At 47.7% G+C, this 21,262-nt stretch overlaps 1 protein-coding gene across 1 annotated transcript in view; it reads right to left on the minus strand.

Moving 5' to 3' along the window:
- Positions 1-21,262, minus strand: part of vps13c (vacuolar protein sorting 13 homolog C) — an 81,129-nt gene that overhangs the window by 19,133 nt on the left and 40,734 nt on the right. Inside the window, 33 exon segments of the mRNA XM_080514661.1 lie at positions 342-497; positions 1,086-1,175; positions 1,269-1,400; positions 1,494-1,727; positions 2,559-2,651; positions 2,767-2,987; positions 4,171-4,424; positions 4,506-4,672; positions 4,749-4,870; positions 4,949-5,087; positions 5,302-5,449; positions 5,551-5,855; positions 6,538-6,705; positions 6,846-6,949; positions 7,023-7,142; positions 7,220-7,376; positions 7,461-7,520; positions 7,611-7,690; positions 7,759-7,903; positions 8,643-8,941; positions 9,033-9,141; positions 9,209-9,356; positions 13,574-13,878; positions 15,475-15,642; positions 15,717-15,820; positions 15,898-16,014; positions 16,084-16,231; positions 16,428-16,487; positions 16,903-16,979; positions 17,109-17,262; positions 17,883-17,983; positions 18,326-18,398; positions 20,866-20,998. Of these exon segments, the coding sequence (XP_080370787.1) occupies positions 342-497; positions 1,086-1,175; positions 1,269-1,400; positions 1,494-1,727; positions 2,559-2,651; positions 2,767-2,987; positions 4,171-4,424; positions 4,506-4,672; positions 4,749-4,870; positions 4,949-5,087; positions 5,302-5,449; positions 5,551-5,855; positions 6,538-6,705; positions 6,846-6,949; positions 7,023-7,142; positions 7,220-7,376; positions 7,461-7,520; positions 7,611-7,690; positions 7,759-7,903; positions 8,643-8,941; positions 9,033-9,141; positions 9,209-9,356; positions 13,574-13,878; positions 15,475-15,642; positions 15,717-15,820; positions 15,898-16,014; positions 16,084-16,231; positions 16,428-16,487; positions 16,903-16,979; positions 17,109-17,262; positions 17,883-17,983; positions 18,326-18,398; positions 20,866-20,998 (4,891 nt within the window).

Here is a 21,262-nt window from a genome sequence, read left to right on the forward strand (position 1 = left end):
ACAGAGGACAACAGAGGACAGCATACCTTGGCCAGGTGGTGGAAGACAGAGGACAACAGAGGACAGCATACCTTGGCCAGGTGGTGGAAGACAGAGGACAACAGAGAACAGCATACCTTGGCCAAGTGGTGGAAGACAGAGGACAACAGAGGACAGCATACCTTGGCCAGGTGGTGGAAGACAGAGGACAACAGAGGACAGCATACCTTGGCCAGGTGGTGGAAGACAGAGGACAACAGAGGACAGCATACCTTGGCCAGGTGGTGGAAGACAGAGGACAACAGAGGACAGCATACCTTGGCCAGGTGGTGGAAGACAGAGGACAACAGAGGACAGCATACCTTGGCCAGGTGGTGGAAGACGCTCAGGCTGCTCTGGGACAGCGTGACGTTCATGGTGTCTTTGGAGCTAATGGTGAAGGCGGTGCGAGGCTCAGGAAGGACGACAAAGTCGTCTCCATGAACAGGACTTCGGTTGTGAATTGGGTTGGTCTTCATCTGAAGGAGCAGACAGAGACAGAAAGGATGTCCTCAACATCACGGGTCCTAGAACACTCACGTCCAGGATTAAAGCTAAAGGTCTTGAAAGGAGTTGTAAAAAAACAAAACATACAACTCCACAGTTTATGTTTGAATTGTCACGTCTTTCCACAGGATTTTGATCCAGTTTGACTTTGTCTCTTAGGCCCTGTCCACACAACTACTCTGTTTCCTGTAACCACATGGCTTTGGGCTGATCGTCCGCACGCCGCGGTGTTCAGGACCGGAAAAGCTTTTCCTTTTTTTAACAACAGGTTCCCGAGAGGAGAAACTTTATAACAAAGCCTCGGCGTTGAGGTATGGACTGAAGGAACCCATGTGCAGGAAACGATGACGTCATTGCTCAGAAGCATCCTGTAAGGGTCAGAGGTCAGAGGTCATCTAAGCTCCGCCCCCTTCCAAGCTGTTGCAAGGTTCAGCAGAATCTCTCCCAAGAACAAGCAAGAGTCTCCCTCATTAAACCTTCAGGTGTTCATATTTAATCTATCTATTCTTATTCATTTTAGATTCTATTGATGTTCTGTTAAGAAACACATTCAGCTTCACCTGCAGCTCCAGGTTCCACCGCCGCCGCCCGCCGTCCACCCGCTCGATCAGGGGCTCCCACACCGCCTGACCCTCGTTGAAATAATTCACCTGCAATCGTTCAGGACAAACCAATACATGAAACCCAGATCAGATAAAGAAATACAAGGACCAGAACCAGGACCAGGACCAGGACAGTCTCACCTCCAGGGTCATGAGGGCCTGGAGGTGCAGCTGAGAGGACCAGTTCCTGGCTGAGCCGTTGAAGGAGGACTCTGCCAGCAGCAGAGGGACAGTTCGATGACCCAGACCGGACTCCAGGGTCACCTGGACCACCTGTGGAAGACAGGACATGGTGAGGAGGACAGGACTTGGCGAGGAGGACACCGGGACCCAGTGACGGTGAGATCATCCTAACCGCACTGCTACCTTGACGTCCAGGGTGAAGCTCTGGTCCCGCTGGTGCCGCTCCGGCTCCCTGAAGCTCTCGGTGACCTCGGCGGCCTGGTCCACTCCCAGGAACCAGAAGTTGCAGGAGTGGATGTTCCTGACTGACCACAGGTCGGCCTGGTGGGGCCTGGACTCCTGGCTCCGCTCAGCGCTCTGCCCCGCCGTCATGGCGGTCGTCACTGTCATCACCGTGTTGATGATGAACGGAGAAATCTGTGGGCAGGACAAAGTGTTTCCTCACCATCTTCTTGCTGTCCAGGGGTCTGAGGATCCAGCTTCCTCCACCTTCACTTCCTCCACCTTCACTTCCTCCACCTTCACTTCCTCCACCTTCACTTCCTCCACCTTCACTTCCTCCACCTACCTCCACCATCACTTCCTCCACCATCACTTCCTCCACCTTCACTTCCTCCACCTACCTCCACCATCACTTCCTCCACCTTCACTTCCTCCACCTTCACTTCCTCCACCATCACTTCCTCCACCTTCACTTCCTCCACCATCACTTCCTCCACCTTCACTTCCTCCACCTTCACTTCCTCCACCTTCACTTCCTCCACCTACCTCCACCATCACTTCCTCCACCATCACTTCCTCCACCTTCCTCCACCATCACTTCCTCCACCTACCTCCACCATCACTTCCTCCACCTACCTCCACCTACCTTCACCTTCACTTCCTCCACCATCACAGCCTCCACCTACCTTCACCATCACTTCCTCCACCTACCTCCACCATCACTTCCTCCACCATCACTTCCTCCACCCACCTTCACCATCACTTCCTCCACCTACCTCCACCATCACTTCCTCCACCTACCTCCACCATCACTGCCTCCACCTACCTCCACCATCACTTCCTCCACCTACCTTCACCATCACTTCCTCCACCATCACTTCCTCCACCTACCTTCACCATCACTTCCTCCACCATCACTTCCTCCACCATCACTGCCTCCACCCACCTTCACCATCACTTCCTCCACCATCACTGCCTCCACCCACCTTCACCATCACTTCCTCCACCATCACTTCCTCCACCCACCTTCACCATCACTTCCTCCACTGCTAGCGAGCCGTGCAGCTGGGACTCCGCCGTGCTTGTGATGTCCATGAGGACAGCACATGGCTTCAGAACCTGTGGACCACAATGAGAGCAGTAAGTCCTCTGACGTCCAGTCCTCGCCCAAACACGTCCCGGAGCCTGAAGTTGTCTGCTGACTAGAAGCAGCAGTGGACGCCGGAGCTCGTACGGTGGTGACGGCCCCGTGTTCCGGGTCTTGGATGAAGTGGCGGGCGAGGAGCTTCAGATCTCTCAGGTTGGCTTTCAACCTTTGGGCGCCGTCGTCATCGATCTGCAGGGCGAAGTCACACTGGAAGGAGGCCACGAGGGCGGGGGCGTCGGCCTTCATCAGGCTGGCGACAAACACCACCTCTGGATCCACCACCACCAGCCGAAGACGAGTGCTGGAGGCTGCAAGGTGACACAAACACAAAACTGCTGAAGCCTCACTTCTTCATTTCACGTCATCTGTTTCTCTCATCAGCTGAGCTCGTTTCTGTTTCTCTCAACAGGTGAGCTTGTTTCTGTTTCTCCCGGAAGCTTCTGTGCCAACATAACTTCAGATCTATGGTTGATATGTATGAGAAGGTGATGTATAACCCTAACCCTATATGTATGAGAAGGTGATGTATAACCCTAACCCTATATGTATGAGAAGGTGATGTATAACCCTAACCCTAACCCGACTGTACTGAACTCAACACCTTCAAATCAAAACTCACCCGTTCACAACTGCTTTTTAATACTTGGCACAAATCTCTTTCTTTTAAGTGTTTTTTAAGGTTTCTAACCCTAACCTTTGGACGTCCTTGTGCTAAGTCTGGTTTTTTCCATCCTTGTGTAGACTCAGTGTGTGCTGCTCCAGTTTTAGATGTCCAGGTTTGGTTTGGTCTCCTATCAGCTTTTGGGTCCAACACGAACCGCAACCCATAACAGAACCTTTGTGACGTCTCTCTGGGTTTTCTGTCTGGGCCTTTAGGCTTGGAGGAACGCTACGACAGTGACTTTAGTCATGTTGAAAGCTAAAAGAAATCCTGAATTTATTGAAGTCAAAGGGACAACGTACTGTCATTTCTTTGTTCACTAAAGTTAGTGAAAGCACACTATTGTGATGTTGGTATTTGGTGTTGAAAACCAGTAAGATTCATGGGTTTTGTGATCGTTATTCGTGATTTTTTAAAGGTGTAAAAACATTTAAACATGTCAGCATACTGATATTTTCTTTATTCGATTCTTTGAGCTCTTGCAGTGTGTTCACTGTTCATGGACATGCAAAGGAACACTTTTCTTTGTCAACAAAACTTAGTGAGCTTGAGAGTCATCAATCAAGTCGTCTCCTCAGGAGAGAGAGGGAGGGAGTGGTTACTTGTAATCTCACTTAGTTACTTTTAAATTCAAGTAATTAATAAAATAACTAAGTTACTTTTTAAAGGAGTAACTAGTAATCAGATACTTTTTTCAAGGTAACTGTGGCAACACTGTTGAAGACAAAATGAATTGAGTGAACTTCACTCTGGGAATAGTCTGTGGGGGGGTGTGGTAGAGAGGAAGACAAGGAATAAGGGAGGTAGAGGCTACAGGTTCCTGGTCTCACCACTCCCAGGTGCAGCTTGTCGTTGGGCAGTCTGTCGGAGCGGAAGTGGCTGGTTTGTGGCGGACGATGCAGACGTCGGCGACGTGTGCGGCAGAGCTTGCAGGAAGAAGTCAGCCACAGCCATCAAGAACTCCACGCTGGCACACAGGTAGAGCTTGTGGAGGACCGCCACCACCTCCTGCTCAGCTGCACTCTGCCGGTACGACACGTCAATCATGGCCTCTGAGCTGCCCTGGTCTCTGCAGCCGACCATCCTGCACGCAACACCGCACTCAGTGTGAGTGACGCTTCAGACAAACACCACACATCAGGCCACGTGCTCCGTTGATGGTTACCGTGACGACGCCCTGTCCATGCCTACTCGCAGGTCGTCCAACGTGCAGGCGGTCAAGACGGCACTCGCCTCCACGCAGCCGTTGCTCAGCATCTTCCCCGAACACTTTAGCAGATGGAGCACAAACTCCCCGAGTCTCTGGTCCCGCTGGTGCTGGAGGTCCGAGTGCTGCCGGTGCCAGAGAGGATCCAATCAGAACCTGGATTACACAGGTCCAGGTCCAGACCTGATGCACATCACTGACCTCACTGGGGTTGTCGCGGTACAGAACCAGGCCCAGAGACTCGATGTTGAAGTTAAACTTGATGCTCTCTGGAGCCTCGTCGGCCGAGTCACTGCCAACAGTCGTGGGCTTCCCAGCATCACCTGAACACACCAAGCAACAGAACCATCAGACCGGGGTCCTTCTGCTGAAGGAGCACCGCCATGACCAGCATGTCAGACCTGGTGGGGGGGCACTGGATACTCGCACTTGCAGACTGGACTCTTGTCGGTGAGATCTGGGCTGCGGGTCCTCAGCCTCGCCAAGATTCTCCATCAGGATCCTGAGCAGCACCTTCAGGTCCTCCTGACTGAGCTCCAGCTGCACACAGAACCAGCACACTGCCAATCTGAGTAGAAACCGTACAACTCTACACACTAACTATACAACTCTACACTCTGCGCAGATTCAACAATATAGATTGGAGGCTTTTGTGTCGACGAGTTGAAATACTTATGGACACATCAGATCAGTCCTGCTATCTCAGTGAAACTGAGCTCTCTATAGAAATTACATGTTGATTAGTTGTTCCTACCTTCATCGGCTTCAGATCTCCGTCCACTTCCACAGCGGCCATCTCTTTATACCAGGAAGCCGCCAGGTTTCTCTTGATATTCAGGTGCAGGTTGACCGGCTCCAGCAGCTCGGTACCGGCTCGCTCACAGACCAGGTCCAGGCAAGTCCTGCAGGACATAGACAACTCAGGCTTCAGGTGGAAAGACGGGTTTGGAAGGAGAGATTTCCAGATGAAACAAGCTGTGCGGAGATCCTTCAGACCACTGACCTGGACAGTTTGAGTTGTGTCAGTTGGATGTTCATGTTGTCAGTGATGGCTGGCAGCGGACATCCATCAACCACCAGCAGAGAGAAGCTGTTTCCCACAGTGATCAGACCCAGATCCATCACCAGAGCATTGTGGGAGGTGGAGGACTGCGGGATGATGATGAGTGGAGCCTTCAGTCGGATGTCCAGTGACAGACGGAAACTCTTCTGAGCCAAGTCTCGAACGCTGGACGCCGCCTTCTCGGCTGCCTGAGCAGTGGCTGCACTCAGAGCCTCTTTAGCTGTCTGGAAGTTGTTGGTGAACTTCTGCAGATCATAAATGTTGAGATATGAGGTTAAACATTTGACATCCCCAAACAACGACTGTCAAGTTGTGCATATTTACATTTGAAAGGAAATGGCCGTTGGTGCTTCTTGCTAGCCTGACCCTAGAACCCACTAGATTCATAGTGGAACCCTAGCCCATGAAAACAAGTTTTGATGACATCAAAGGGTTGACAGATTCCCAAACTTAGAATGTAATAATGTATTAACCATGAGTGTGAAATGGAGGACAAAATGTGTCAGGTTGGTTTCAAATATTTCCTTTTGGTCCACTGGTCCAAAAGGTTCCTGCTTTAGTTGCAGGAACATTAAAAAAAATATTCAAACAATCTGAAGTTCATTCAAGTTCCATTTTTTGCATTGATGGTAAATGCATTGAAATCGATGTTTGTAAAAAGGAAGGTCTTATTGTCCTCAGTTGATTTATGGAATAACAATAATTACTAGCTTCCACACCCGTGGCTGTTTAGCCCCTCTGGGGAAGAGCTGCCCCCCTTAGTTGCTGTTGCTCACTGAGAAAAGCCGCTCCAGTGTTACGTGATTGATATTACAAGACTAGCCCATATTAGTTCCAGGCCATTTGCACGGGCGCTGTGCTTCGACAAAGGTCAATGTAGTTGAATCGCGCGGCTGTAAACTGACCCCTGACCTCAGCTGGACTTACCAACATCGACATGACGAACTTGTGGAGGTAAACCACCTGAACACAGCCCACATTCAGTTTCACCCGCCCATCAGTCTTGCTAGTATCGGTGTAGCCGGCGCCTTCGGTGGCGTTCGGGGTTAGACTCATGGTAAAGCTGAAGACTTCGTCCCCCACAATGGAGATGGCCTGCAGGACAGAATCGGTAAACAAAAGACAAAGGTACAAAGTTCAGGAGTCCATGAGCATCTGGAGCAGTCCAGGACCCCAGTTCAGATCCTGGAACTCTCGCCAGCCTTTAGCCGGGGAGCAAAAGAAAAGACAAGCACCTTCTGGTGGACACTTCGGGGGTCCAGGTTGATGACAACAAAGTCTCTCAGACGTGCTGAAATGTGAGTCTGAGGTCCCTGAGTCAGCAGGGAGCCGTTCAGACCTGAAACCAACAGACCAGACCACTTAGATCAACCCCCCCAGACCTGCGGGACTCCAACCCTCTTTTACAGTACCTTGGATTCTGATGTCAGCGATGGTGCAGGTTTGGTCACGGAGCAGAACGTTAAAGGCTCCTAACGTCACCATCACCTTCAGATTGATGACATCACAGTCGGAGTGCGGTGCCGGAGCAGCTGGCAGCAGATAGCAAGAGAAAACTACATCAGTTAGAGCGCGTGTATGTGTCTGTGTGTATGTGTGTGTCACTGACTGGGCTTGGCTGACAGTGTCTTGTCATCACTCCTTTGGGACTCCCTCTCTTTTGAAGCGGCCCCTCCTGATCCTCCCGACATCACAGCTGACAGGAAGCCGAGGCTGGCAAGGAGAGCCTCCGTGTGCAGCATCAGATCCAATGAGCTGAAGGTGACCTGCGCACATACTCCAGCTGAGACCGCGTGCGTGCATGTGCGTGCGTGTGCGTGTGTGCGTTTGTAATAGAGAAATAAACTCACAGCAATCATTTGCTCTGTGTTCTTGTAAACAGATGAGAAGTTGGGTCCGCTACGGTCGGCCTGATGATACAGAGAAAAGTAATCAGTTTACAATTCCTCATCATTGATCTGATGGAGTAATCAGATTACTTTGTGAGGTAATGGGATTACCTTGAAGTACTGCACTTTGAAGAGCTCGGATCCGGACTCCACCGAGGAGCTGATGAGACACAACGGCTCGCCGCTGGAGTCTGAAACAAAGTGAAAGGTCAGGCCTGAAGCTGAAGAGCCGCCACACAGCAACAGACTGACCTCTGACCTTTGAACTCGGGACACTTCAGACTGATCTTGTTAATGTAGGTTGTGGCGCACATGTCGTACTTTCTGACTTTGGTGTTGATGCCGAGCTGAGAGACCAGAAGCAGCAAGAATGGCGACTCCTGCTTCTTGAGAGCCACAACGACCTGAATCCAGAACAAACATGGAAACAAAGTCAAACACACAACAGAAATAAACACATTGATGGACCCAGAGTTGGAAGGTGGATCAAAGCAATCGCATCAAACATGACAATGGAAAAGATAATGTACATTATTAGAAGGAACCGAGGTGTTTTTGACACCTGCAGACGTTTTGTCAGTTTTGAAGCAGAAAGTCATGTGGTGTGAAGTAATATCCTAAGAAACGCCTTGAAATTTATCATTAGAAGTGTTTTCAGTATTTTTCTACATGATTAAAGTGAGTGTGTGCATATATATGTGTGTGTTTGTATCCATGTACATACTGGATACCATACCAGGGTCTTATCTTTGTCACTTTTTTTTCCCTGTCATTAAAAAAAAAAAAAGATTAGATCATTATTCATTTTGCTCTCGTTTCATCTCATTTCTATTATTAAAACGGGTTTCTGTTATACTTGTTGGGTGAGGGTTAGAGGGTATTGGAGGGCGAAGAGGGATGAAAAGTTGGCTTTCTTGCATGTAATAGTATTTGACCATTTCATTGGCTGTAATGGTGAAACAATAAACCAATAAACACAAGTATTAAAACAGAAATCAACACAAAAACAAACAAAATATTAACTCAGACAAACAACACAGCAAAATAAATAAGAGAGAAAAAACAAAAAAGAGCGAAGCAGAGAAATAAACACCAAATAAATAAAGCAAGAACAAACAGATGAAGAGAAAGAAACACTCAGACCTCTTTAACTTCAAAGTCGAGCAGCACGCTAACGCTGTTCTCGCCCGGTCCCCCGTTAGCGGTGCTAGCGCTGTTCTCGCCCGGTCCCCCGTTAGCGGTGCTAGCGCTGTTCTCGCCCGGTCCTCCGTTAGCGGTGCTAGCTCTGTTCTCGCCCGGTCCTCCGTTAGCGGTACTAACGCTGTTCTCGCCCGGTCCTCCGTTAGCGGTGCTAACGCTGTTCTCGCCCGGTCCTCCGTTAGCGGTGCTAACACTGTCAGGTGGCAGCGTCCCCACCGGATGCTCAGGACGCTCTGCTCGCACTGACAAACAAAACAGGACGGTCACAGAGAGACACTTTGACACGTCGCACCTTGTTGGTTAGAACCTTCCACCCGTCACATCATGCTTCACCTTGGTCCACTGCACGGCCTGGATCCAAGCCGCGTCCCTCGCTTCCCTCCCCGATGTTTTCAACTAGGATCTTCATCAAGACACCAAGGTCTTCCTCACACAGACTCACCTGGAAAACATGAACCGCCAATAAAACTTGGTTCCTTCGTTCAAACTTCAGCGCGGCTTCAACTTACATGAAGGGACCGTAAGACTCCCTGGACCTGGACTCCAGGGACCGTGGACAACCAGGATGCAGCCAGGTTCCTGGTGACGAGCAGCTCCATGTTGATTGGACGAAGGATCTGGAAGTCAGGCTGTGAAGAGTCTGGCTTCAGGGTGGTTCTGGAAACAACAAAAGCATGAGATTGAATGAATGAATTCATGATGCGACTGCAGGCTTGACCTGATCCCTCAGTCACGCCCACATGCGGGTCACCAAATGCAATCCTATCGGGATCGCTCACTTCTTTTCAAGACCCAATCCAGAACTCATGCTGGTGCAGGGCAATCCCTCTCCCTGGACTCTTTCCCACCAGTTGCTGGGCCTCAGAGGGAGACGTGTGAAAGCTCCCGCCGTCATGCAAGACGGAATAGTAAAACAATAACTGCAGAACCAGGACTGACTAGGATTCCTCCTTCCTGCGTTAGGAGGCACCAGAGCCATGACTCCCCTGGACATTGAAAATAAACTAGCCAGGAATTGCCAGGACCAAATGGTTTCCCAGACGAATTTGTTGAGAAATTCTCTTCTCAACACAACTTGGGAATCCGCTGGCTGATTCTGTCAGGCTGGGTTCTCTTCCCCATTCCCTAAACGAGGCATCAATTACTCTCATCGTGAAGAAGGGGAGGGATCCCCTTCTCCCACAGACTGGAAGATGACCTCGCTAATATTATTTCCACGACAGGCTTCATTAAAAACCGGCAATCTTTTTTAATATTCAACACCTATTTAACATACTATACTCGCCCTGTAAAGATGAGTCACATGATATTAGATGCTGAAAAGGCATTTCACAGAATTGAGTGTACATATCGATTTGCAGTTCTGGAAAAATTGGGATTCGGGTCAACATTTAAAGCTCGGATTAAACTATCATACACATCTCCCACAGTGGTATTTCAAATCACTGGCATATTTTCTCTGACTTTTGGATGAAAACGCCGGAACTCGTCAAGGGTGCCCACTGAGTCCCATTCTTTCCGACCTAGCAATTGAAACACTGGCTGTTGCCCTTTGTAGCAGCAGATAAATTAAGGGTATTTGGAGGGGGGCCATAAAGTTTCCTTTTATGCAGATGACCTTTTGTTGTGCATTTCAGATCTATCAAATTACCAACCAGCAGCACTTCCTCTTCTATAGCAATTTGAACCAATAAGGGGATACAAGGTAAAAGTAAACTTATTCTAATCAATTCGGAAACATTTGATCCAGACAACCATAACATTCCATTTGAAATTGAAGATCACCGATTCAATTACTTCGGAGTCGTGTTTACAAAGAAATGTAAAAATATTTATCACAAAACTTCATGACATAATTAAAGCAGGTTAAGACGTCTGCACAGCAGTGGTCGCCTCTCACATTGTCTCTTGCTGACCGAATAAACTCTGAAAATGAATATCATCCCCAAATGTACATATTTATTACAATGCATACCAGTATTCATCCATAAATCCTTCGTCATCACATTAGACTCGATCATCTCTTCATACATATGTCAAAATAAAAAGCCACACTTGGCCAAAACACTCCTTCAGAGACATAAAAGAGAGAGAGGAATGGGGCTTAACGTTCGCTGTCTCTCATTTTAGGTTCACTTCTACCTTCAGCCCCACAGTCCAGAATGGACATCTCTGGAGCTTCATCATGCCAGGACATTTCACTCCCAGTTGTCCTTGGTGCACCACTTAATCACACTCTGAGGTTGTGGGCCCAGTTTAGGAGGAATTTTGGCTATGAAGACTTCTATCTCCCAAGTCCTTTTGCTGCCAATCATCTTTTTATTTCATGTTGACATGATTCTACCTTTCAGGACCCAAAAAATAGGCATTAAATCCTTTAAAAACTTAATCAAAAATGGTAATTTCATCTCTTTTGGAGAACTATTGGAGGGATACTGCTTGCCCAAGACAATATTTACAGGTCTGAGACTATGAGCGTTCTGCTCGGACGCTCTTCCCGGATGAACCTATCTATCTTTTGGCCCACTGTCTTGTGGTGTAGCATCAACTTTATACAAGGAAATCTTTGCTGAACTGTACTTCTCTGAACAAGATTAATACAGCTTGGGAATATGATTTAGGCCAGATAATACCAATCAATCTGTGGGACTCAATTGTTGCCTCAATTCATAAATTTTCCCTTTGTATAAGACACTGCTCGACTGTCCACAGGGCCGACATGTCTAAAGTCAAGCTGTCCTGCATTTACCCAGATATCACTCCCATGTGTGATAAATGCCAAACCAGTGATGCTCCACATATATTGGCTATGGCTTCGTCTACAGAAAGTCATGGAAGATGTGTTGTGTTTACTATCCACTGTCTGAGGGAAACATCTGGAGCCGGAGCCACTGATAAACAGTCCTTACCTTACATTGGCTGAACGCCACATAGTGACATTCCTGGCTAAACACAGTTTTATTCAAGTGGAGGGATGCTGCTCCACTCACACTCAGTCAGTGGCTATATGACTTAATGTGTTGCCTCAAACTGGAAATGTCACGACTTTCAATCAGTGGCTTTGAGAAGAAATTCTACAAGACCTGGGAAGCCTTTCTGACATACTTTCACAACACTCAAACATGTAATATATTATAGATCCCGACATTTGCTCTCATTCTAGTAGTACCTGGCTCCATAATCTACCACCTTTGCAGTTTACACATTCATGTCACATTTAATTGTCAGCTCCCTGAGGGGACTGTGGTGGGAAGGGTGGGTGGTGTGGGGGTTGGGTGGATGAATCAATCAGTCAAACCTCCTAATGTGACCTGTGACATGTATCTGCCCCACCTCGGGATGATTGGAAACTGTTAATAACATGATCCATGGGCTCAAATTGAGAAACCCAAAGGGCTTCCAGCACCATGGACAGGTCCCAAGTTGGAGCCATTGGTTGGCCAGGAGGGCGGAGTCTAAGGGCACCTTTCAGAAAAAGCCTGAAACTCCAATTCATGCGCATGGGGGGGGGGGGGCGTTCGTTTTAATACATCACCGCACTACGGAGTCACGTCAAGAAGAGACGCCACTCATGAGTCCCAATCATGACGGCCGAGCGCAGCGGGCTTCTTTTTTTTTTCATGAAGCCGAACTCCGTGTCGTTAACCGGGTCGAGCAGAGACGCCACTAGCGGTCTGTAACCGGCTCTGCAACAACCCAATATAAGTAGACCGCTGTCGCTTTTATGAAAACAAGCGTGCAGCCATTGAACTATTCAAACTAAAGATGTTCTCCATAAACGTAAAACATGTGATAACTACCACCAACACGCCGTGAATTAACCAAACAAGCGAAATCACAGCTTCAATTAAAGTACAATGAGCCCAGATGCTACAACTGAAATCTACCAAGCGTAACGCATCGGTGAAAAAACACAACTCACCCTCACTGGGTGTAGAATGCCTACCACTGGCCTCTGATGAAAAGTCTGTAGAAACCCTGCTTGTGCAGCTCCGACCACAGGGCTACAGGCAAAAAGCAGCAACAACTCCACAATAGTGAGATTAGCAACACTGTGCTGACAAACTACATACACAAACCTGCGAGTGAGAAGGTGAAAAGGGATTGAGCTTCCGGTGTCACGTGACTCTATAGACTCACCTGAGCCACCAGTGACTTTGTTGTTACAATATTCTCTACGTGCGCGAGGATGATCATCCAGTGCTTAAAGTCTGGAGGGATGAAGTAGAAGTGCAGCTAATACAGAACACAATTTGTTTTAAATTCCTAATATCGCCCCAACCCCCGCCTTTTGCTCTGTCGACAGCGAAGCTCGTTGTGTGAAGAAACCCAAACCCTAACCCATCACCTGGAATGGTTTTCACATCACAGCTGAGCCTGGTCAGGGTTCAGTTGTCCCAGAGTCTCCTCTGCTGCTGAGAAGTTCAGCCAGCCTCCAGCCTCACTTGTTAACAGTCAGACTAACGTCACTCAGAGTCCGGTAGCAGACACGTCTCCACATCGACTGTTAAGAGGAGACCTCCTGGTCAGGGAGTTGCGAGGAAGCCACTACTAAGGAAAGGACCCATCACCAGGGCTTTGTTTGGACCAAGAAACACAAGGAATGGACATTGGACCAGAGGAACTGGTCTGATGAGTCAAAAATTGACATGTTGTGCCTTTTTGTCTTTTTCCTGTTCGACAGCGAAGACGAACAACAACAGATGATTGAGTCTTTCAGTGTTGGAACATTTTTTGCTCTTGCAACAGGAAGCGATTGGGAATCTTTGAAATTATTATAAATCACATTTCCTATTTTCAGGCTGATTGGACTGATTCATTGAATTCAATTCATTGTCTATTTTCAATAGTAGGTCTTTGCTCAGCGACGGTACCTGGACACTTTGAGCTGCGTCAGATGGACGTCCATCTTCTCCATGACAGCCGGCAGATGGAAACCTTCAGCATGTAGCAGAGAGAAGCTGTTTCCCACAGTGATCAGACCCAGATCCATCACCAGAGCATTGTGGGAGGTGGAGGACTGCGGGATGATGATGAGTGGAGCCTTCAGCCGGATGTCCAGCAACAGACGGAAACTCTTCTGAGCCAAGTCTCGAACGCTGGACGCCGCCTTCTCGGCTGCCTGAGCAGTGGCTGCACTCAGAGCCTCTTTAGCTGTCTGGAAGTTCCCAACAAATGTCTGAAGAAGAAACAAAGCGTGAGACCAGGAATCCACCATGACAGGAAGACTATCAGAGCCATGATGAGAGAGCAGGGGGGCGTTAGTGAGGCGATCATGTTCTGCACTGAGTGTATGGCTTCAGTTCAGTTTCAGAAATGTGAAATCACATGAACTTCTGTCTGATCAAAGGCCTGGACGATGTTCTCAATTTAATAGCAGAAATATTCCAAACATGAAGTCATCTCCAAAGGTCACGGTGTCCATCTCCGTGAAAGTCAAAGGGAGGTCACACAGGCAAAACATGCGAGTGATGGGGGACAGGTGAAGGTTCATGATGTCAAGCCAGTGAACGAGGGACAGGTTTCGGCTCCTGGAACCAGGTCCTGTTGGGAACCAAAGCGGGATCTCTCTGGGACTTGAAACCACATTGGGTCCAACGGCAGGCGAAATGTTTCAGGAGAACTGAAGAATATTAAAGGAGTAGCCACCCCATGTCTTCAAGTATCCAATCTACCTTAAATAGTCTTTAAATCAATTCTTAAAATTCATTAAGAAAACAAAAATGAAACCGAGAGCTCGTTCATTACTCCACCTTCCTCTTGCAACAATACAGGCCAGATTTTGACTGGTACCGATGTTTGACGTGTGTTGATTGGCCGCAGAAACTGTGCACCACGGCCAGAGCAGGGCCGTCCTTCACTCACTCACTCACTCACTCACTCACTCGCACACTCACTCACTCACTCGCTCACTCACTCACACACTCACACACTCGCTCACTCACTCACACACTCACACACTCACACACTCACACACTCACTCACACACTCACACACTCACACACTCACACACTCACTCACACACTCACACACTCACACACTCACTCACACACTCACACACTCACACACTCACACACTCACACACACACTCACACACTCACTCACACACACACTCACACACTCGCACACACACTCGCACACACACTCGCTCACTCACTCACACACTCATGCACTCGCGCACATCCGGAGGTTGAAAGTGAAATACAGGGTCATCTGTAAAATCACTTGGGGTTTCAAAGGTTATACTTGTTCTGTTAGCTGTTAGCTGTTAGCAGCAAGCCATTATTGGCTAAACAGAGGTTGGTTCACGAAATAACCCTCTGTGTTATCAACAATTTCAAGTGGGACAAAATAAGTGGAAGTGAAGGGTTTTGTCACAGACGGAGGGATTTGAAGGTGAAATGAGGGTGTTGGAAGTGGACTGATGGATCTTTGGCTGACAGAACTTGATGTGAAGGTGGTGCTGAATGAGGCTGAAGCAGGCTTGATGCAGTTCAAAGCTGCATATTGGTTTCTGGTACCTCATCAGCTGGCAAATACTGAAAGCTAAAAGAAGCCTGAAAGAACACAGTAAGACATAAAGAAGTGAAAAACATCCCCAACACCCACAAAGACACCACCACAGGCACAGCTTGTGGGTGGGACACCAGTCTGATTAATCACTTCATCCATTCATACATGGAAAGTCAACAGCTCATTTACATGACGAGCAGAGACACACCAGCATCACAATGTGTGTATGTTTGTCAGTATCACATGTAATACAGCAGCTGACCAGCAGGGACAGGAGGAACTTGTGCAGGTAAATGATCCGAATGCAGCCCAGGCGTAGCGTGACCTTTCCGTCAACCTTCGCCATGTCGCTGTAGCCGGTGCCCTCCGTCGCTCCCGGAAACAAGCAGAGCTTGAAGCTGAACACCTCCTCACCCACGATGGACACTGCCTGCGAGGAGGAGGGGAGCAGGAGGCTGTAAGGATCATGTCTCAGTCCTCCTGTCAGCGGTGGCAGGTACTGACCTTCCTGTGGACAGTTGCTGGTGTGACGTCTGTGACCACGATGTCTCGAAGGCGAGCAAAAACCTCCGTCTGCGCCACCTGCACCGACACCGCTGCATCGATTCCTGTGGAGAGCAGCGTCACAGCGAGGTCAGTTCATCTTCTGTGCTCAGTGTTTGTCGGCGCCGGGAACGCTGCCTACCTTGGACTTGTATGTCTGCGATGCTGCGGCAGTTGTCACACACCCGAACGCGAAAACAGCCCAACATGGCGAAGAGCTTGAAGCTGAAGACGTTGCCCTCTTTCACCCTTTTGGACACTGAAACGGCACTTGGAGTCAGAGGTGCAGCAGGATAGACTTGCCGGTGATTGGATGAGCAAGCCTCACCTGTCTGTCCTGCTTGGCTCCTCTGCACTTGTTTTTTAGCACCTGGATCTCGTGCCACAAGGCGCGACGGCACAGCATTGTTGAGGTAAGTGATGGTGGAAAGTAGAGCTGTGGTGTCGAGGAGAAAGTCCAGAGAGGAGAAATCCACCTAGAAAATAAAAACAAGGACTTATTTGTGCTAACACTGAGTCAATCCATATGTTGAGGACATCCTTGTCCTCCATGCGGCGCCAGAACACTGTGAATGAATGACTCAGGAAGCATTGACTGTCATCAGACCTGAAAGAGGAAAGGTATCCACTAGAATGCTTGACAACAGAAACCGTTCCATCTGACCTGCTCACCTTCAGAGTTTGCTCTGTGTTGTCAAAAACAGTCTGGAAGCTGGGCCCACTGTGATCAGCCTGGAGGAACAAAGACAAAGAAAGCTTCAGCACCTCCTCCCCAGAATCACCCAGGTGAGATTACAAGGAGCCGTCGGTCCGGCTCTACCCCAGCAGGGTCTCAGCTCAGACTGCTGCCCCCTGGAGGCTTCTAGAGTTTCCACAAGCAGCTCAGGAGAACTGACTGAGTCTGCTTCTTTAGAAAGTCTCCTCCTCTGCATCTGCTTCTTCAGGTTTCTGTTCGTCTGAATCTGGTTCTGCCAGTTAAAAGGAGTTTTTTCTTTCCTCCCTTTAGTCTATTTGTTCATGTGGAATGTTGGTTTTCTCTGAAAAAGCAAACTGACGACGTTGTTGTATTTGGTGCGATAGAAATAGAACTGAAGTGAATTGAGATGTGACTGAATTGATCGGTGATCTGGTGAAGAACATGCAGTACCTTGATAAACTCCACCTTCAGCAGGTTTGAGTCCTGCTGCTCTGAAGAACTGATGAGATGCAGAGGACTTTTTCCATCTAGAACACACAACATAATTATGACAGCACAATGAGACATTGGAACATAATAGAAGCACTCAGCCCAAAACAACAAAATGTCATTGTTTTCTTGGAAGCAGCTTGGACTCAACCACAAACAATTCTCACCAGGTACATTCCAGTAGTCAAGCGATACTCGTCTCAGGTAGGAAGTGACACTGAGATCGAAGCTCCGCCTCTTCCCCTCAGCGCCAAGCTGACCAATGGTGAGGGACAACACTGTCTTCTCTTGGTCCTCCTGCCGGGTCAACTCCAACAGCACCTGAACACATTGTAATCCCTCTGAGATTATATGATACCATACAATACTGGCTATAATGCTCATTTTGTGTGACTTTGAGTGTAGGAAGAATTTAACATTCTGCATTTCACTGGTAACAAAATTAAATATTCACAACTCAAAAGGCACTTAACACTGATGATAAAAACAGATTGAAATTATTTTGAGAAGTGCACATGGAGACTTAGAACAGTCCAAGTTGAATCTTCATGACTTCAAGTATGAAGTCCTAATTACACATTTGTCCATTGTTTGTTAATTTCCCTCCAAAGAAACGTGTTTGTTCTTTAGTTGAAAAACCAATGCAGTTGGTTGAGCCAATACTTTGAATCATGAATCTCTTATAGTGGAAAAGATGACAAATTCAGCCTTTCAATATGGGACAGAACTGCTAAAGGTCTTTAGTGTTGCTCTGAACAATGACCAATCATATACCAGCTGAAATGGCATGACGCCTCTTTTATAAATTACCTTTAAATGGATCTGAACAATGGCAACAGGTTTACTTTTTGGCTGTACAGAGATTCAGATTCAGACAGAAAACTGAATTCTGCTTAATCCAAACTCATACCAGTGGGCTGAAAAAGTACAAAAACTCCAACCTCTTGCACTTCAAATTTGAAACAGATGTCGATGAGCTCCTCCAGAGCGGGGCGCTGCTGCTCCTCGTCAGTGGACTTCTCACTGGCATCCTCATCCGAATCTCAACACAAAAGTATGGAGAACATCAGGCTCAGTTGTCACCCACGACCTGCCTATCTACCTGTGTGATGTGTGTGTGTGTGTGTGGGGGGGGGGGGGCTCACAGCAGCTCTATGGGGTGAAAATAGTCCTGAGACCGGTGAGCTCTTGAAACCATCATGCTATACATGATACAGAGAAACTCACCAAGGATGACTACAGCCACCGATACTTTTCAACTCTGTTCTTTGAAGTGGGAATTCATGTGTGTGGGTGGTAGTGGTGTTCACATGCTGAGGGTGTCACTAATCCACTTTCTTTCCACTGAGCAATTGGACATGAACCAGAAAATGGCAGTACTGACCTGTTTCCATGGTGTCAAGGAGGGTGTTCTGAAGGCTCAGTGCATGTGGTCTGACCTCAGCTAATGGCAAGACCTGCAGCAGGAAACATCCAATTCAGGTCACTTCACCTTCCCCCTTTACCCCCCCCCCCCCCCCCCCCCCCCCCCTCGCAGCTCCACCCCTCCCTGCTGGACCGCAAAGTAAGTAAGTAAGTAAAATGTATTTATAAAGCGCTTTTCACAGATAAAAATCACAAAGTGCTGTACAGGAGAAAAGTTAAAAACAACAATATAAAATGTATATACATGTGTAAAATTTAAGTGACACTAGTGAAAAAAAATCCCATCAACCAAAAGCTCTCCTAAACAAACATGTTTTCAGATTCTTCTTAAAAGAGACAACAGAGTCTGCCAGGCGCAGAGACAGGGGCAGAGCGTTCCACAGTCGAGGGGCCACGGACTGACAAGACGGGTCCCCTCGGGTCTTATAATGGGTCTTAGGGACCACAAGCAGGTTCTGGCCAGACGACCGAAGAGTACGGCCAGAGGAGTACGGCTTCAAAAGGTCCAGGATGTACTGAGGGGCCTGACCGTTTAAGGCTCTGAAAGTCAGCACTAGGACTTTAAAATCAATCCTGAATTTTCCAGGGAGCCAATGGAGAGCCGATAAGACTGGCGTGATGAGACCTTCGAGGTGCACCTGTTAAAAGTCTCGCAGCAGAATTCTGAACGATTTGCAGTTTGTTTAGAGCTGACTTATTTAGACAGGTAAAACAGAGTTGCAGTAATCAAGTCTTGTGGATATAAAAGCATGAATAATTAATTCCAGGTCTTTTTTTGACAGCATTTTGCGAATTTTCGAGATGTTCCTTAGCTGGTAAAAGCAATTTGGCACAAGCTGTTTTGAGTGTGTCTCCAAAGACATGGCCTGGTCAAACACAACCCAGGTTTCTGAGGCTGGATTTGACAGAGGAGCCCAGAGAGCCAAGGTGCTGTTTAATCAGCGGGATCTTGTGGTCTGGAGCAAAGATCAGCGTTTCAGTCTTGCTTGAATTTATCTGTAAATAGTTTGTGGCCAGCCAGTCTTTGATGGAGGAAACACACTCTAAGAATATTTGCAGACGATGGAACTCAGCATCATTAAAAGAACAATACAGCTGGACATCGTCAGCATAGAAATGATAAGATACGTCCTTGAAACAACCAATAATTTGGCCAAGTGGCAAAATGTACAGTAAAAACAAAATAGGGCCCAAAACTGACCCTTGTGCCACTCCGCAGGACAAGTTTGTCACATCAGACTGTACATTGTTAACAGCGACGTTAAAAGTTCTGTCTTGAATATATTAAGAGAACCACTGGAGGACAGAACCAGAAAAACCCATCTCATTTTGAAGCCGGTTGATCAGTAAACTGTGATCCACAGTGTCAAAAGCAGAGGTCAGATCGAGAAGTACTAGAACTGTGTCGTGGCCAGAGTGAAATCGAGAAGTACTAGAACTGTGTCGTGGCCAGAGTGAAATCGAGAAGTACTAGAACTGTGTAGTGGCCAAAGTCAAATCTAGAAGTACTAGAACTGTGTAGTGGCCAGAGTCAAATCTAGAAGTACTAGAACTGTGTAGTGGCCAGAGTCAAATCTAGAAGTACTAGAACTGTGTAGCGGCCAGAGTCAAATCGAGAAGTACTAGAACTGTGTAGTGGCCAGAGTCAAATCTAGAAGTACTAGAACTGTGTAGCGGCCAGAGTCAAATCGAGAAGTACTAGAACTGTGTCGTGGCCAGAGTCAAATCTAGAAGTACTAGAACTGTGTAGCGGCCAGAGTCAAATCTAGAAGTACTAGAACTGTGTAGTGGCCAGAGTCAAATCTAGAAGTACTAGAACTGTGTAGCGGCCAGAGTCAAATCGAGAAGTACTAGAACTGTGTAGTGGCCAGAGTCAAATCTAGAAGTACTAGAACTGTGTAGCGGCCAGAGTCAAATCTAGAAGTACTAGAACTGTGTAGTGGCCAGAGTCAAATCGAGAAGTACTAGAACTGTGTAGCGGCCAGAGTCAAATCTAGAAGTACTAGAACTGTGTAGCGGCCAGAGTCAAATCTAGAAGTACTAGAACTGTGTAGCGGCCAGAGTCAAATCTAGAAGTACTAGAACTGTGTAGTGGCCAGAGTCAAATCTAGAAGTACTAGAACTGTGTAGCGGCCAGAGTCAAATCTAGAAGTACTAGAACTGTGTAGTGGCCAGAGTCAAATCGAGAAGTACTAGAACTGTGTAGCGGCCAGAGTCAAATCTAGAAGTACTAGAACTGTGTAGCGGCCAGAGTCTGCTGCCATCAACACGTCATTTGAGACTTTTATAAGAGCAGTTTCAGTGGAGTGGAGTTTACGAAAACCTGACTGAAAAGCGTCGAACAAGTTGTGCTGCTCCATAAAGGTCAGCTAGCATGCCACTACTTTTTCCAGAATTTTGGAAATAAATGGCAGTTTAGATATGGGCCTGTAGTTTTTAGGTTCTGAAGGGCAAACATGAGGCTTTAAGACTGTGCGATGGCTGTGACACTGGACACACCTGTTGCGTGGGGGTGGAGGGAGAGGAATCGATGTTTGGCAGCGGAACACTGTCGACCAACTCCAGAACATTCTGGATCTTCTGATCGGAGATTTTAACATGCAGCAGTGGCAGTTCACCGGACACTTTGAACCTGTAAAATCAAAACACTGCAAATGATATAGATAATCTGCACAGAACTACAACAGAACTACTGCCCGATCAACAGGTGAGTCAGCAGAACTACTGCCCTATCAACAGGTGAGTCAACAGAACTACTGCCCTATCAACAGGTGAGTCAACAGAACTACTGCCCTATCAACAGGTGAGTCAACAGAACTACTGCCCTATCAACAGGTGAGTCAGCAGAACTACTGCCCGATCAACAGGTGAGTCAGCAGAACTACTGCCCTATCAA

Source organism: Blennius ocellaris, assembly GCF_963422515.1.
Source record: "Blennius ocellaris genome assembly, chromosome: 1".
Taxonomy (NCBI): domain Eukaryota; kingdom Metazoa; phylum Chordata; class Actinopteri; order Blenniiformes; family Blenniidae; genus Blennius; species Blennius ocellaris.